The sequence below is a fragment of the Phalacrocorax carbo genome, chromosome 5, assembly GCF_963921805.1.
Source record: "Phalacrocorax carbo chromosome 5, bPhaCar2.1, whole genome shotgun sequence".
NCBI classification, from domain to species: Eukaryota; Metazoa; Chordata; class Aves; order Suliformes; family Phalacrocoracidae; genus Phalacrocorax; species Phalacrocorax carbo.
This window is the reverse complement of record NC_087517.1, coordinates 64,963,828-64,980,454: the sequence shown is the minus strand read 5'-3', so window position 1 is coordinate 64,980,454 and position 16,627 is coordinate 64,963,828. Positions and strand designations below refer to the sequence as shown.

The window sequence follows — 16,627 nt, the reverse complement described above, 5'->3', positions numbered from 1 at the left end:
TATGATCAAACACGAAGCAAAAGTTTCTAGAGACTCGGACTCAGCATACTAAGGGGGTAATAAACAACATGTAGTTCTACTTACATTTCTTCCAAGGAATGGCAGCCCTTAAAGCTTGGGAGGTCCTTTATATTGTTATAAGACAAGTCCCTTCAAGACAGAAAATGGGAGAAAGGTGCTTAGTTCAACTGTTTTCTAATCAAAACATTCTCATCACTTGTAACCATTAAATGGATTGGCAGAAGTGTCTTCCTGTTAGTAACGTTCTGCGGAAAAACTAAGGGCAGTTTAGAGAAAACGCTGAATGGAGTCACAGTGTGATCTCTCCATAGTCACCCTAACTAGCTCCAATTAGATTATACATATTATATACACCCAAAACCACAGAAGGACACATAAGTGCAATGTCAAGCTTGCAGCAGTCAGTGAATAGCAGAAATAAGGCTATCTATATAACTGTAAAAACATTGATTCATTGCCTTTTATTCACTCTATCCACGTAACCCTTTTAAAAACTACATTTCTATCTCTCTTCCCCTTTTTGTCTTGATTTGGTGAACAATTTTTTTTTTTTTACACTTCCCTGAAATATTCAACCAGTGATGTAAAGCAAGCAAGCATTAAAAAAATTAATCCCCAAACTCTCTATTTGGCAAATGTTAACAACTGAAACTAGTGTTCTGTAATTGAAAAGTAATGGAGAAACAGGCCATGCCTTTGCAGTGGCTTTAGCAGCTGAGATCCCTCCCAAACAACGTTTTTGATTCTATAGGCACTGCTTCCAGCTCTTCATCTGGAAATATGCATACCCCAAAACCATACTGTAAAAATTCCCTGAATTCTGAGAGTTGTAATCTAAAAGGGGTTATTGTTAATCTGCTTTTTTAGAATAAACTCGATAGATGGTATGCAACTCAGGTATTTGGTGCAAATTTTTATTTAGCACGTTGGGGAAGTTCAGATTTCCCTGTGATACTACGTGGCAAAAGAGACTAGAAACTTGCAAGCAATCTTTAAATTTCTGTTCAAAAGATAATCTGCCATTTGAAAATAAATACTGCTTCGTCATTCTTTTTCCCTAGTTTTTCTTCTCTAAAACAGAACATATTTTTCTCCTCCATTTTTCAGCACTTGCTTTTGTTCCCATTTTTCCTCCATGTATCCTTTGTAAACACGGCTTTGCCTCTTCCCCACAGTGGTTTCATTTTCCAGTTTGGTGGTTTTTTTGCATTTATCTTAATACACCCTTACTGCTTTTTCTGTCTTGCCTTTGTATTACTATCCTCTTCCTAATCCTCATCTTCATTTCTCTTGGTTTCTGATGTTCTCTCCTGTGTTCCCCAACATAAAGTCAAAGCGCTATAACTGAACTCCTCCTTACCCTCTGAATGTAGATGGGTACTGTTGTGTTAAGAATGAATGGTGGCAGAGTGAATTTGAAGACGCAAAGACTGCTCTGCAGCACCACCTTACATATCTCTCATAAAATATGAAAGAAATACAGTGTCCCCCTATAAAGGGGACCCTGTTTCAGGAATATAAGGCATTACATCAACTCTGCCATGAATCTTGATTTGAAGAACCAAGAAACCAGGATCAGTTTTACAACCTGTAGTCTGACAGAACTACTAGGATGAGCAATTCTAAGTAATACTTTTGCTATAAATTAGATTTAAGTTTCTTTTAAAACATTCTGATGCAGACAGAAATAGGAGCACAATGTGTATACTTACAAAGTTCGTAGCACCTTCTGCTCTTGGCATAAATTATCAGGAATACTGTTTATCTTGGTCCCTGTTAGAGTTCTGTGAAAAAACAAAACAACCCATGTATGAATGTTTGCATTGTTGATGGTAGATGGCATAACAAGCATATGCAAGAGCGGAATAAGGATGGTGTCTCAGCTATCGGGGTGCTAGATTCACCCACCAATTTTTATTTTTACTTTTTGGAAGAGGCCAACTTTTCTATTTTTCAGGTTTGTGAGAGGGGAGTTAGTGTCAATGACCTTTTCATAGGCTGTTGTCAGCTTACCCTATTAAAAAAAAAAATTAAGAGGCACCCAGGTGTGACAGCAAGGAAAGCTATATAATGACATTATTGAGAGGAAGAGAGCATATATCCAGCTGCTCTCCATATCCACTAATCATATTTCAACCACTTCGCAAGAGGCAAATGCAAGAAGTAATTGGAAATTATGTCTGTAGAAGATACTTACAAACTCTCCAGATTAACGGTTCCTGTCAAATTAGGAAACCACTGTACCATGCTGGCACCCCGAATGACCCTAAAAAAATCCCCACAAAAATTAGCTGTAAACTATTACACAAAGAACTGTGACATTCAATCCTGCTATCAGGACTTTCACTAAGGAGACATTCTAACATCTTTATTGCTTTTGTTTAGATTTTACACATGAAGATAGTCTTTTTGCTGCTGCTTATACTAGTAATTTGCTTAATAAATTACTCCTCCATTAGCAAACACCTGGCATTCATCAAGCTGGGAAGAGTTGTATCAATATGTGGATGACAAGGGCATAAACTCTTAGGCAGTTTGTAGTTCAAAGTTTGAAGCATCACTCCATTTTGCTTTCTCGCCACCCCCAGAACTGGTATCTTTTGAGAGCATGCATGCACTAACCTGCAAAACATTCTCACAATGTACATCCCTGTTCAAAAACCACCTAGGACATATTGCAGTTTGTTTAAGTAAGAACCTGAGCATTTGGCCTGAGGTTATGTGTCTTATGCAAGGTAATGAAGATTAAAAAAAAAAAAAGTTGTAGAGCATATTTACTAGAGCTTCTTAAGAAACTGGATATTCCCAACAACAGCAATGTTTATAACAGCTTACTGCAAAAAAATTATAAAGTAAAAGGCAGTCAGAAAATGTAGTTATTTTGAGTTCCTAGCCACGACATTTCATATCCATTGACTGTACTATATAGTGGAGATGATACTTACAGGGAATGCAGATCTGACAGATTCTGAAATGCTGAGTTCCCCACAAAAGACAAAGGATTATCATACAAATGTCTGGGAAATGAAAAACACGTTTCAATCGCTGTTCTTAGAGTCACTGTCTGCTAAAGACTAAAAATAGATGCATGAAAATTACTTACATCGTTTTTAGAAGGGGGTTTCCTGCAAATGCACCATCAGGAATTATGGAAATGTAGTTACTGTGAAATCCCCTAAAGTTATTAGCAAAGAAGAAAACCATCATTTAAAAATATACTGCTAGTTGATTCAACCAATAGTCGTTTTCTTCACACCTACTCAATTCCCAATCCTGCCAAAACCAGGACTGTAGTTAAACAGGAGTAAGTCAAACTGTAGGAGTAACTTTGAAGGCATGATCTCATTAAAAACTGTTCTGTCCAAAACATGATCCTGTGCTTTCCCTCTTCTTCCTCCCCTTTTACGGGGCGAGGGGGGACAAGGAGAACATGTGTCATCAGTGAATACTTAATTCTTCTACTGGAGGCCAAAACCAGCTCATGATGGAGACCTATGCTAATGGTTCTCCTGAATAAATTGCTTGCCTATATAACTCCAAAATTATTTTCAAGAGGCTCCCCCCTCTACTGATGACTACATTTTCCTTTAATTATAGCATCACTTAGCACAACTTAATCTGATCTAGGTCGCTGCATAATAAGACAAGCATTCCTAAATGCGGAATTTCTTTTAACTTTTTAGTTATGGAAAGGAGAAAGAAAACTGGTGAAAAGGGAGAATAAGTAATACTCACAACTCCTTTAGACTTGGGAGTGCTTTTATGGCTTCAGGGAACTCTACCATGTTATTATAATTTAAATCCCTAGAAGAAACAAAGCATGAAAATGATAAAATTATTAATAGAGATCATGAGTTGTTAAATCATTTTTCTTTAATACAGTTCAATGAAAGTAAAAAGTCCTTAGAACATCTTTAACTAGACCATAGAATAACTTGATTTTTAACTTAGATTTAAGTCTTCTGATGTTGTACATGCTTTATAACCAGCTAATAAATTAGGTAAGATATTTAATATTATCCAGAGGATTATTCATATTAAGTCAGATGACATTGCCTTACAGCAAAGCTTAGTATTTTTCAACAACTCAGATTGTTCCTCATCAGAATTTACATGGAAATGAACTAAGATTTCAAAGTTTAAAAAAAAAAAAAGGTAGGTACAAATGACTACTCTTTATTAGCTTACTATGAAAACTTTTCTTTCAGGTTTTATTAAAATAAACAGTAAATAAGCCATTAGGTAATAGCAGACCTTGTAGCAAAGCCAGCTATGAATATTGAATGGAAGCAGAGGAAAATCTCATTACTGTGGCCACACTGTTCTGGGGGCAGTATGAATTGTCAGTGGGGACGACAGAAATAGGGCGAGGGGAAAGCGATGCTCCCCACCTCATCCCCTGTTTCTGTCCGAAGGAACATAAGGCTCACTGTTTCAGATAAACCAGTCCCTCATCTTAATATTTGCCAGTATTTGAAGCGGACTTGGGTGCATCTCTTGTATGAGAGGCTGGGAACCAGAAGCTGGCCTGTTTTCTACCAGCCTGCAAAGGATCAGTTCAGGAGCTGCAGGGATGTGAGAGTGACAGCCTCCTTGGCAGGCAGTGGTGCCCACCCAGTAATGGAGGAGCAGTGGAGAAACAGCCCGCTGGGGCCGTCTGAGAAACCTCCTATCGTCACACAACAGTTTTGGTAGCGTATCTTAAGTATGTTCAATCCTACAGTAAATCTGAGAAACAAATATTTGTCCCTTATCACGCACAGGGCCACTCAGACACTTGTGTTACACCCACCTACTCAGTGGAGTGCTATGCAAAGATACGCCAGTTAGATCAGGGCTAGGAACATTAGAGCCACATCACCCAGTGTGACATTTCACCCCGGCTAATATTTACCTGCTTCTCAACACAGTTAATTAGTTTTGGTGGAGCACTGCAATGATACTAGCCTTCAGTTCCAAAACCTGCGCTGGACCTGTGTCATTGGTATGTGTTGTGCTGTGCACACATGCCTTATTTGCAAAAATCTTCACCAATCTGGTAAAGTAACCTTGATTAGGCTGGGAACGAGACAAACACTGAACAATTAATTACTTTAAGCATACTTACAAGGTTTCGAGGTTGTCTAACCCATCGAAGCAGTGTTTTCCAATAGTTTTTATTTTATTATTATGAAGATGTCTAAAAAACAAAGAAGTATGAAAATGAGTGAATGATTTCATACGCATTAACAAATTAGCAAATATTTCTATGAAATCAAGACAGTCAAATGGTTTAGAAGAAGCACTACATGGGGTGGTGGATTTATGCAGAAAAATGTCTTTCACTTCTAAACAGAAATATTTCACCCCACATGGGACTACAATAGATTGCCCACAGTCAAGACAACCTATTTTAAACCTTTACTCGCTATCCAGAAGTGTGATGAAAGTATGATTTAAACTTATAAATCAAACTACTTTTTCATATTATTCCTTAGAGAAATTTAAGACTACACAGAAACAGGTCTGTGGCATTTTCTTCTTTTAATGTCTCTGAAAGCTTTCTCTGACAACCATTGGTTTGAAATATTCATTACTAAAATGAGCCGCCAGGAAAACATGTGGCAATCTCACTACCCGTAGCCCATTTGACTTTCTGTTTAGGAGAAAGCCTTTGGCAAACCTGCAGCAGGTTGTCTAAATAGACGTGGTATCATCTCGTGTTGGTGGTATAGGCTGTTACTAGACAACGGAGCTAAAACATAGCAAAATACCATTTCCAGTGCCACCCTAGCTTAATCAAACTGTAACCGAGAAGAGAATCAAAGCGACCTATGAAACACAGTTACAAATACTCACAGAACAACAAGACTTGAAAGGTTTGTAAATGCGTAGTCAGGAATGTGCGTTATTTTGTTAAGAGCCAGCGTTAGCGCCTGCAGAGAGGGGAGATTGCTGAGCGGGTAGATGGGAACTTCTGTCAAACTGTTGTCGTCCAACCAAAGGTGACGCAACTGCACCAGACCCTCAAAACTGTCTTCTGGTATGGCGGTAATATGGTTAGCATCTAAACGCCTACATCAGAACAGAAAGAATTCACATAGTAAACTCACACACTACAGGTATGTAAAAACGTTGATTAAAGTCCTATTACTTACCAATATTTTTTTTAAGCTTAAATATGCTTTACTGAAATAATTTCGTATCAGAAAGTTTGAAGGTTTACTGAATGATGCATGAACACCCTTACAAGGCAAATGAAGATCCCGTAAAAGAAAGCTTCATAAAAATTTCTTCTCAGACTTTTTTAATACAACATTTTAACAAATTCATATGCTTATAACCAGCCTAACAAACTGAATTGGTAACTTTAGAGACAGCTCTCCCTACAAACCTCCCCAGCTACTAATACTGGGATAAGTCTTTAAAATGGTAGTTTGATAGTGCATCAAAGATCACAGAGGCATTTACTCATTTGAACTGATTATCCCTACAGCTACATTGTCGATAGCCTCATATACTGCTATACGCTTTGTTTTGTGGTACTACTACACACCTTAAGCGACTGCTTTAGAGAACAGGATGATTAAAGGCAGTTCTTGAATGAAGTCAGTTATGAATCGTACTGGCAAATAAAACATTTTATCATTGACTGAAAGAGAGATTTCTGTCACTCTTGCACCTGATCCGTCCTAGCATGCTCCGCAAAATGAATGCAAAATAGCACGTTAGCACTGTTGACTATTGTACATTACTGGATTTGTCCAAATGAACTTTTTCCCCAAATGCACTCTGACTGCAAACATTAGCAGTAGTAACACGTGGAAAGCGACTTAGCTCTCTTTCACACAGAGAGTCAAAACACGTGCGACAGTTACTTCTGCTACAGCTACTGGCTCACCTATGCTATTGGGTTTCACAGCTTCTTCAGGTTTCAAAGCATCAGAAAAAGGGCTCCACACCTGGAAACCTAGGAGGCCAAAATGCACGTCCTCCGCTCCAACTCCAGATGTGAAGCCCTCTCGACAGGAGGCGCAGGTGTTACTGTCAGAGTCTCACCTACAATCCCTATCCATGACAGCTGGCAAACTTGATACTGCACTTCTTGTCTGATATCTCTGGCAGCAATAACAGAAACTCTCATGCAAAAGAACACGTGCTTCTTTCTCATGCAATATGCTCTGACCCAGTTTATTTTTTCATCTTCCTACATTAGCGGCGAAGTTACTTGGACAGCATCGCTGGCAACCAGGGCAGGCAAAAGGCACAGACAGGGACCGCTTCAAGTTCGTCTATGCTATACCACATAACCAGCCGCACTGGGGACGAAAGGGGAACACCACCCATACTAAAAGCTTACGCTTGGATTTACACAGACAGAAGCCCCAGGAATGGGCAGCAGCAAGGGATGACCCAGGAAGCAGCAAAACATCAACAAAGCGTTATTCTTTCCAAGGTGATGAGCGGAAAGGTCAGCTGTGATAGCCCATGAGACGACAAAAGTGGACTGTAACAGATCCAAGCCAGCACAGGGCTGAGAGCAACAGGCAATGTTTGACTGTCCCTTGACCTAGAGGCTGTCTTCTCTAGGTCAACACACAGCTGACCTGTGGTGACTTCGCTGCAAACATGGAAGAAAACACCTTGCATAACTGCTTTGAAATGACTGGTGTACCAGACATGGTATGTATGCTGCTGTCTGGGGAGACAACACACGTATACGCTCCTCCATTAGCACCAGTGTTCATTACGATACAAATCAGCACAGGTTTGAGTTATATTAAGCATTTGCTGTGTTTCTAAAGCCATGATCAGACATGCTCTTGAAAGTCTAGCTGGGTTAGTTTAAGAAGTCATTGCCTCCAGCCGTTCATCGCGTCCCTCTCTGGCTGGCAGAGTGGGCCAAGTGACTGCGACTGTCACTGGGCACAGTCATGACAACTTAAATAGCAGTGAAAGCGCTTCTGGACCCCAACACTTAAAGGACATGCTGAACTCAAAGGGAGAAGACAAGATTGGTCAAGAATTAATGCACTTCACCTATTTCTGTGAAGGAGAGTTTTGTTGCTGCGGTGTACGTGGTTTAAATATTTCCAATTATTAGGAACAAAAAGTCAGCAGCTGACTTTTCATGTAATAAAAAGTCAAGAAATACATCAAATCAGGTAACAAATACACCAATGTAAGTGGGAACTTAGAAAACTGTCTGCAGTTAAAGGCTCTCTCCCAAGGTGAGTGAGGTGCCATTAGCTCTAAAGCTGTACATCAAAGAGCTAATTCCTACGGTTCATATACTGGCATCCCCTTATCATTTGCCCCATGGTCTGACAGGTGTGTACGCTATTCTGTTTGAATGGTTTTAGGCTGCACTGAGACTGGAACGTTTCAGAAAAATTAATTGTCTGATGATAATAAAGACAAAAAATAAGAGGGGGTAAGGAAAAAAGCCTGCGGCTGTGTTTCAGAAAGAAAGAAAAAAAAAAAAAACCTAGAAATTACCTGTCTTTCTTCTCTCTCTTAAATTCACACACCTCCCTGAAGATCAAAAGAATTATTTTCTAGGGGAATAAACATATCCGAGTCTTCTCTTCAACTAATTTCTCCCTGCCTCTCCCCTCCCACCACCTTTTTTTTTTTTTTCTAAAGCAAAGCAGCACACTCGAGAGGCAGGCCTCAGCCCTTGTGACTACTTGTCTACGCCTATGTTTGTACTTTCACCCTGCTCATTGCTAAATTCCGTTTATTCAAGCAGACTTCGGAAAACAAAAACACACATGGAAGCCCCAAGCCCTGCTCCTCCTCTGCCAGGGTTAAAGCAGATGGGCAGAAGGAGGATGGACAGGGAGTCGAACTCTCAGACAGGGAGAATAGAGAGGTTCACAGAGCAGATGACGGACCCTTCATCCCTAGCTTGCTTTGCCGAGACCTCCATCCCCCAGCACAGATGGATTGAGTACGCAAGTAACTGCAGCTAAAACTAATGTCATGTTCATCATCTCCTGCCCACAGCAGGGAAACTGAGGGGGAAACGACCACCCCCACCCACCGTTGTCACTGAGCAGGGAGGTTTGGAAGGTGAAAGAGGGTGCTTTTCTGGCTCTCTGTCACTTCTTTGCAAACATTTGGCATCATCCTAAAGGGGATATCTGAACAGAGCTGAAAGTAATTAGCGATGCCAAACCATAAAGCCAAAGTCAAGCAGAAAGACAGGACATCTTGCTGTGACTAGTTGCGTCTCCCTCACTCCCCATTTGCAGAGCGACTTCCCGATGCCCAAGTCTGAAGATCACTGCACTAGCCCAAGGTTCTCCCAGAGGCCAACATATATACCAAGAAGAGAGTTGATTTACAGTTTTGAAGGCAAAACCTGTGATTTACAATGTTATAGGAACAAGCACAGCATCAAAAGAACCAAAGTGAGTATTTTTATGATTACACAAATAATATTTATTGGTGCTGGCTTTCTGTTATTAGTTGTCATACCTCAAGACTTATTTTTAGCTACTTCGGCCACTTCTGTTTCATCCCCATGTTTTATGTTCCTTCACGCCGCCTGGCGTAAGCCTGATGTGCCACAGTTTGTTGGTTTTTTTTCCTCTTCCAAACAGTCAAAGCTTATCCACATTGTGTTCAATGCACAAAACACAGCTGAAACACTTCTATTTAATGTGAAGTACACATGACTGAGTACTTTGTGAAACAACTGAACAGCAAACCTAAAATATTTGACAACTTTCACAAAATATTACAAGTAAGGACCACACCTTTTCCTTTAAGATGGGATAAGGGAGCATTCACTAGCTCTAACAACTAGCAAAGTACAAGTAATATTCTTGACTTGGGCTGAACTTTTACAAAGACTGTCCTTTTCCATTAAAGTGTTAAAGATAAGACTATGTTCTTTAAATTAGAGCTTGCAGCATGTACCTAAATTCCTTAATCTTTCAGAAGCTACTCCAATTCCAGCTTCCCCATAGGCACTGGCTTGTGAGAGGCCTTTACTTTTAGTCTATAAATTCAGAGTTCACTTGCAGAGCTGTCATCTTCACTTTTATTACCTGTCAGGTTCCCTTCTCACACAAACTCCAACTTGACAAGAAGAAAGAGCAGATGGATGATAGAAACCTATATTTTCAGCAGCTCTTATATCAGTATTTGACGTATTGTTAAAAGAAGTAAAGAACATAGCAACTTAAAGGTCTTCAAACAATTAACTCAACTTTAAGGAAACCATGAAGGTAATATGAACTCCTACCTCAATTCAAATGAGTACAGGTTCCAAAGTGTAACACATGCATCTATAAGATTTTTTTGTATTTGTATAGTAATATAAACACACACAAAATTACCATTCCGACTCCAGTATTTTTCAAATTTTCTTAAAGCTTCTCACTACAGACCTCAGGCCAGGCCTGCCAGGAGTACATTGGTGTACGGAGAGCGGATACCCGAGAGTGGCACAGCTTCGCATCCAGCTTTTTTAATACATTACAGTGTGGGGGGAGGTTATTAATTTCTGAAGCATTTGGTAGCTTAAGGAAAAGGAAAAAAAATCACCAAATCTCCTCATTTCTTCAGGATGTCCCAGGATCAAGCCAAGCGCCCTCCTCCCGCGGTCCCAGAAGCACCCCTGCACCACGCCAACCCACGGCAGACACTGCTGTGCCAGACACTCGTACAAAAGCAGGTGGTTGCCAATGAAGCAGGCACAGCAGCACTGTTACTGGGCATGGCATCTACTTACAGGGTTAAAAAGGTTAAAATGAAAGGACACCCAAGGCCCTCTTTGGGCCGTCCAGCAGCACTGCTTAGAGCAGGCTCCCTACAGCCTGCATCCCTCCTGGGTAGCACCGGGGAGGCCTCCAGGACCACACCTGCACATCTCCTCCGGCTGCCGGGTCCCTCCGGTGCCACTTCTCTCGTTTATTCTTTTCCCATCCTCCAAGAGATGCCAGATGCTACACAGTGAGGGCTCCTCCCCGCCGGACTTGGGGGAAGGCAAGGCAAAGCATCCCTTGGCCACACAGGGAAGGTCACACCGCAGCCAGGCTTCGAAACCTGCAGCTCTGCGTGATCCCAGCTGGTCCAGAGCGAACAGGAACACGAGGGGGAGAGCTGGGCACAAAGCTTTGCGGGGGGATGTGTGGGTGTTGGGGGGGGAATCCTGGGTTTTGCTCTCATCCTGTAGTCTCTCCAGGCATGTTATGCTCTGCCAGGGCAAACCACCAACAGCATGCCAGTGGCCATCACTGTAGGTGCGCCCCAAGGAGCCGGCCATGCTCCTTGCCACGAAGCCCACCTGGGTGTTGTGAATGAGGTACATCTCATAAACATTGTCTTAGTACTAATATTCATTATGAACGTACTGCCACATATTTTGGTAACGTTGTTTGCATGGGAAGAGGGGACAGTCACAGATTTGTTTGCAGCTACTACCTCAGCCTCGCTAGCTCTCATCTGTGACCACACTTGGCCTTCTGGGCTTCAGCAACTGGGAAATTTTAACAACCGTGTCCTAATAGCAAGAGTTTAATGTTGATGTTAATAAAAGGAAAATCACTCCCGACTTGTGTTAAACCACTTCTGCTCAACAGCAATCATTAAAGAACTTTGCCCTTTAAAGTGCTCCTTCAAAACCACAAAGAAATCATTCAAATAACACTGGAGTAGATTTTTAGGTTTTGAAGTTGAGTACTGATAAGCTACTACCTAGGAAATTCTGCTACAATGCAAGGCAATAAACTCGCCATGTCAACAGAGGTACTTTAAAATACTCAGCGCGTTTGCTCACTGTATCAAGCGGCAGCTTTCTGTGCCCTGTGTGGTGGAAACATCAATACAAGGATTTGCTTTACTCAAAGACATATTTACAGCAGCTCTCAGAAACTAATGATACATGCCAAAGCTATTTCAACCACCAGTATGGATGTGCCAGCGTATCTGTTCTTCCATTTAAACGTTTCAGATGGTACCAGTCGGAGATCACACAGTTTGCTGCAAATTACCCACAGAGGATTCAGCTGATCTCTACCTACTTGCTGGGTAACTTCCACCATCCAGTAAAGTTCCTGACCATTCCACTTCTAAATAATTTCCCCACTTTTATTTAAACTTTAGCAATTCCTTAAGCAAGTCCAGACAGTAAAAAAAACCCATAAGGTTACAAAAAACCCAGAGATTTCTGAAGCTCGTAAGAAATACCCATATCTCACTTTCATGGAAACCAGAACAGCTTCTAAAAGTGAACACGGCATAGAAAAATGAGATTGTCATTCAGCAAGTATGTAAACTTCACGAAGCAGTGTATTTAAGCTGCTCACATATAAAGATTTTTAATCACTAACATGCTCTTATATGTTCTTTACTCTAAAAAAATGCAAGGGAGAAAAGCATATTCAGCATTTTTAAGTTTGTTTTGTTTTTCCAGGTTACAAAGAAACTGTGCATGAATTTCTCCCTTCCCCATAGCTTAATCCTATAGCTTAACACAGACTCACTTGAGGCTGGTCCTCTTTAACCATTTAATAACAGTGAACCAGGGAACTAAAAAACCTCTGGAGAAGATGATCCATTAGAAGTTGGCTAGGTGAAAAACCACCTCACCGTTACAGGTGCATACTACATATAAGAACACATAATGCTTCTGAACTTCACCTAGTCTTTGCTGTTAATTAACATCTTCCACAGTCCCCCAGACAAGATTCTCCTTACAGATAGCCCTGTCCTTCAACTCTGTGATCCAGAGTCACAAAATTATCAACAGAAGCCATAACACACACTTTGTGAAAGAAATAGCTGAATTAGAAGAGAACTGTGTATTTTTTTGACACAAGACAGTGTTTGCATTGTCCTCTCCAAATTCAGGGATCTTCCCTTCTGACACCTTATGGTTTCATTACTAAAATCATTGCCACCAACATGAACTACTGCTTCAAGCTGTGCAGTTTCATTATGGTACCAGCAGAACGTTTCTAGATTTGATTTGGTGTTTGGGTTTTTTATAAACACAGATGTAACCTGATCTGTGTAAGGAACCCTTCCCAAAATAAGAAAATAGTAAGGCTAGAGCAGATATGTGCTATAGCACATTTTAAATATGTGTCCTGACTGACTGAAATACACCTCCATCCTCTGTCCTCACCTTTTTTCCGTATGTTTTTACCCTGCAAAGCAAGATCTTGCTCTCATATCTCTCAGTCCCACACTAGGACCCCAGTCTGTTCTACCTGCGCCAAGCCGATTCCCCCTCCCAGAAAATACAACCACATTCCAGTTCAGCAGGTTCGTGCCTCCTGCCGCATCCTGCCTCAAGCCTGCTCCAGCCCCCCGAGACAGGAGGGCAGACTGTAGAACTGGTTGGGATCCTGCAGCAGAGGCTGCGAGCGGGCCAGGCGAGGGAGCCCGAACTGCTACCCGGTACCGCAGAAAATTACTGCTGACCACATGCATGAGGACACTTACCCTGCAGCTCAGGTGAACACCCACACAAAGAGAAAGGCAGGAGCTATCGCAGTCGAGTACCACACTGGCACAGTCCCAATACCCACGGTTTGGGAATCTGGCACAACGGCGTAGAGCCAGTGCTTTGAACTATTGCTGCAGAACGCTCTAACATTCCCTGCACGTGGGCATGCGTGCACATGTGCACGGACAGTAACTCGCTGGTTCCTGAACTGCAGTTATGATAAATTGACTCCTGATACATTAGCAGCTATCGACAACCTTTCAAAAATGACTCCTGGATTTGATGGCAAATGCCCACTAAATTAGCAGCAATTTGATTTTTGAGTTTAAATGGAACACTGTTCTCCCTTCCAAAGCATCTGAAAGTCTTTGTTTAAATAACATAGTCCCAGTATTTGTCCCATGCTGAGGATTGTACTACAATATTCTGTGCTATGAAGTAAACTTCTTATGTAGCTGGGCTTCCGGGGTGAATTCAAGCAACCCTAGAAGTTGCTGCAGGTTACACAACCACTTTACAAATCCCCAACGTTCCGAGCTGAAGCTCAAAATAACCAGTATTACCTAAAAAAAACAACCCTAAAAGTCACCGCAGTCCAACGTGCTTCTTATGCCAAGACAAGTGGCCCTCTGAAATGGCTTCCCAGTCCGTTCCGGCTCTGCACACGCTGCTGGAGCAGTGCACTGCTCTACCACCTCTGCTTCCTCTCCCTATGACCCCTGGATCGCCAATAAACCTCGCTGACACCATTTCCAGACCTAAAGTACGAAGTACGCCACTTCATCACCCTGTGATAGCAAAAATACACTGTTGATGCTTTGCAGTAATTGAAATGCATCAAGACTATTGTTGACATTTGTGAAGCTCCTTATCCGTCAGGTTCTTCTGCTACCAAAAGCCGTGGGCACAAGCTGGGCAACCAGCGTCTTCTGTCTCGGTATGCAGTCCCATGGTGCCAGATAGCACAGCATTTTGCAGTGGGAGAATACACCCTGCCAGATTAGCTTTTCTGGAACGCTAGACAGCAAGTTTCCACTCGGTAAAACTCTTACATTTTGCTAAATCTCACCTCCATAAATAAAAGGACTCTATTCTGACTTTCTTTCGGAGGCCAGAGCTGGGAAAATATCCAGTGTAAACAGAAAATAAAGAGCTGTCGTTCAGTATTCTGAACCAGGCTCGCTACTCGCCAGCTATAATATAAACATTAGAGATCACGAAGCTCCTGCAACCACCATCTTTATTTCCACCCATGTATGTTTACTGGGCTTGTTAATACATACAGCGTGGCAAACATCTTCCTACGCAGCTAGAAATTGGAGCACATTAAGAGAAAAATTGGATAGTTTGACAGGAGTTGCAAACCAAATGATTATCAATATACTACAGCTTTATGAGCAAGTAATTTGTGTCTTCACCAAGAAAAAATCCCCCTAAAGCCTACTTCAGAGCAAACTGGGAAACTGCCAACAAGAGAGTCAGTTAAGCGATGTTTAAACTTGCAGATTTTGGATGGAGATTACATATTAAAAAGGTAGAAGCAGGTTTTCTAACATATATTCTGCAAAGAGTTGTTTGTTTTAGAAGAAGGTCACCGCAGCTCAGGAGCTTTAAATCCATTTTTGACACAAATTCCTTGGGGGGGAATCAATTTATTTTTCATTCCCCCAACCCCCCCATAAATTAATAAAGCAGCACGTTGGCACTTACGTTTCCATGTTCATACACAAAATTCAGAAGACCAGTCTACATTCCTTTGCCAGAAGGCAATCCCTACATTAGTGGGGGGTATGCATGACTACACTTTAACTTTATGAGGAAAACTGAAAGTTTTCCTGAAATTTGCCAAAATGACAGAAACGCATTCTCGTGAAGTAAACAAAGTGCATAGGAAAATGCTTTACATTTCTCACTACACTTATCTCAAAAACCAATTTATTCTCAAGTTGCTGCCAGTTGTAACAAACGACGGCGATCGCGCAATGCAGACAGCTGTGGCTCTCAGGAACAGAGAGAGACAACCCAAAGCCTGATCCACGCCTGAGAAAGAAAAAGCTTTCTAAGCTTCTGACACTGCTGGCTTCCAGACTGGATGTGCCCACCATATTTCCAACAGCTATTCTGGAAACTCAATCTGGTTTTCTTCAGAAAAAGAAGTAACAATTAGCTTGCTACTTATTAACCTGATTTCCTCCTTTCTCACCTTTCTAAAATTGACAGAGTTTATCATTTGCCTATGAACAATGAAGCTCCCAGAAACGGAAACCTCACCACACTTTAAATTGTTACTATTACATTTTAATTACAATGATATTATGTCAAGTAATTATACTGGTTACATTATACAATATTACATAATCATTCCACGATTTTTTCCAACTACTAAAATGTCTGCTTTATTTTTTTAAACGGCTCTAACATGATCTTATTTCCATTCATATTAAAAAGTATGAATTTAAAAAATGAGAGAGATACTGGCTTAATTTATACATTCATTATTCCTCCCTTAATTTTGTCCCTTCCCTTTTGCCCATAAAACTCTCATCAAATGAGCAACTGGAGATTTAATATTTTAAACTTCAATTAGAGAACAAACTTTACTGTAAATAAGTAGAGAAAAAAGCACGTTCATCAAAAATGAAACAGATGATTTGTAGACACCAAAAGCATTTACTAAAGTAGTTTCTTTTTTGGCATCACAGAAATGCTGGAATCCAGGAAGGAGTTTTGGTTTGTTTTTTTAAATAATTACTGAAGGGCTATTCACATCATGTAATTTGAAGGACTTTTATTACAACACATAGCATTTGCACTAAGCAGACCGTGGCCCTCAGACCAAGGTGTTCTCCTCTTCCACATACACACACTAAAACACGAGGGAAACGTGGACATTACACTTGCAAAATGGCCGTAGAGGTAAACCTGCCTCCGTCCTACCCTTGGATCCAAAAACCTGGAACGGTCCGTGCCAACTCGTGGCATCGAAACTCGCTGCTGCCGTGAGCTGTGCGCCTCCCACGCTCCCCATCGCAGGCAGGAGGTCCTCTCTGGTAAGCGGCCCAAGAGAAGCAGGTCCCTGGCTGCACTGGGAGGTGGCACGTCCCTGCGTTGCACCAACTCCTGCTCCCCAGCGGGACAGTCTGCAGCCAATCTTATCCTGCC

General features: G+C 41.3%; 1 protein-coding gene across 1 annotated transcript in view; it reads right to left on the bottom strand.

The window, feature by feature from the left end:
- The window catches only part of LGR4 (leucine rich repeat containing G protein-coupled receptor 4), an 81,585-nt gene that overhangs the window by 10,963 nt on the left and 53,995 nt on the right, over positions 1-16,627 (bottom strand). The window contains exons 5-12 of the mRNA XM_064452833.1: positions 5,860-6,075; positions 5,129-5,200; positions 3,757-3,825; positions 3,125-3,196; positions 2,967-3,038; positions 2,219-2,287; positions 1,734-1,805; positions 85-150 (exon numbers count right to left, since the gene is read on the bottom strand). Coding sequence (XP_064308903.1) covers positions 85-150; positions 1,734-1,805; positions 2,219-2,287; positions 2,967-3,038; positions 3,125-3,196; positions 3,757-3,825; positions 5,129-5,200; positions 5,860-6,075 — 708 coding nt within the window. The remainder of the gene's footprint in view (positions 1-84; positions 151-1,733; positions 1,806-2,218; positions 2,288-2,966; positions 3,039-3,124; positions 3,197-3,756; positions 3,826-5,128; positions 5,201-5,859; positions 6,076-16,627) is intronic.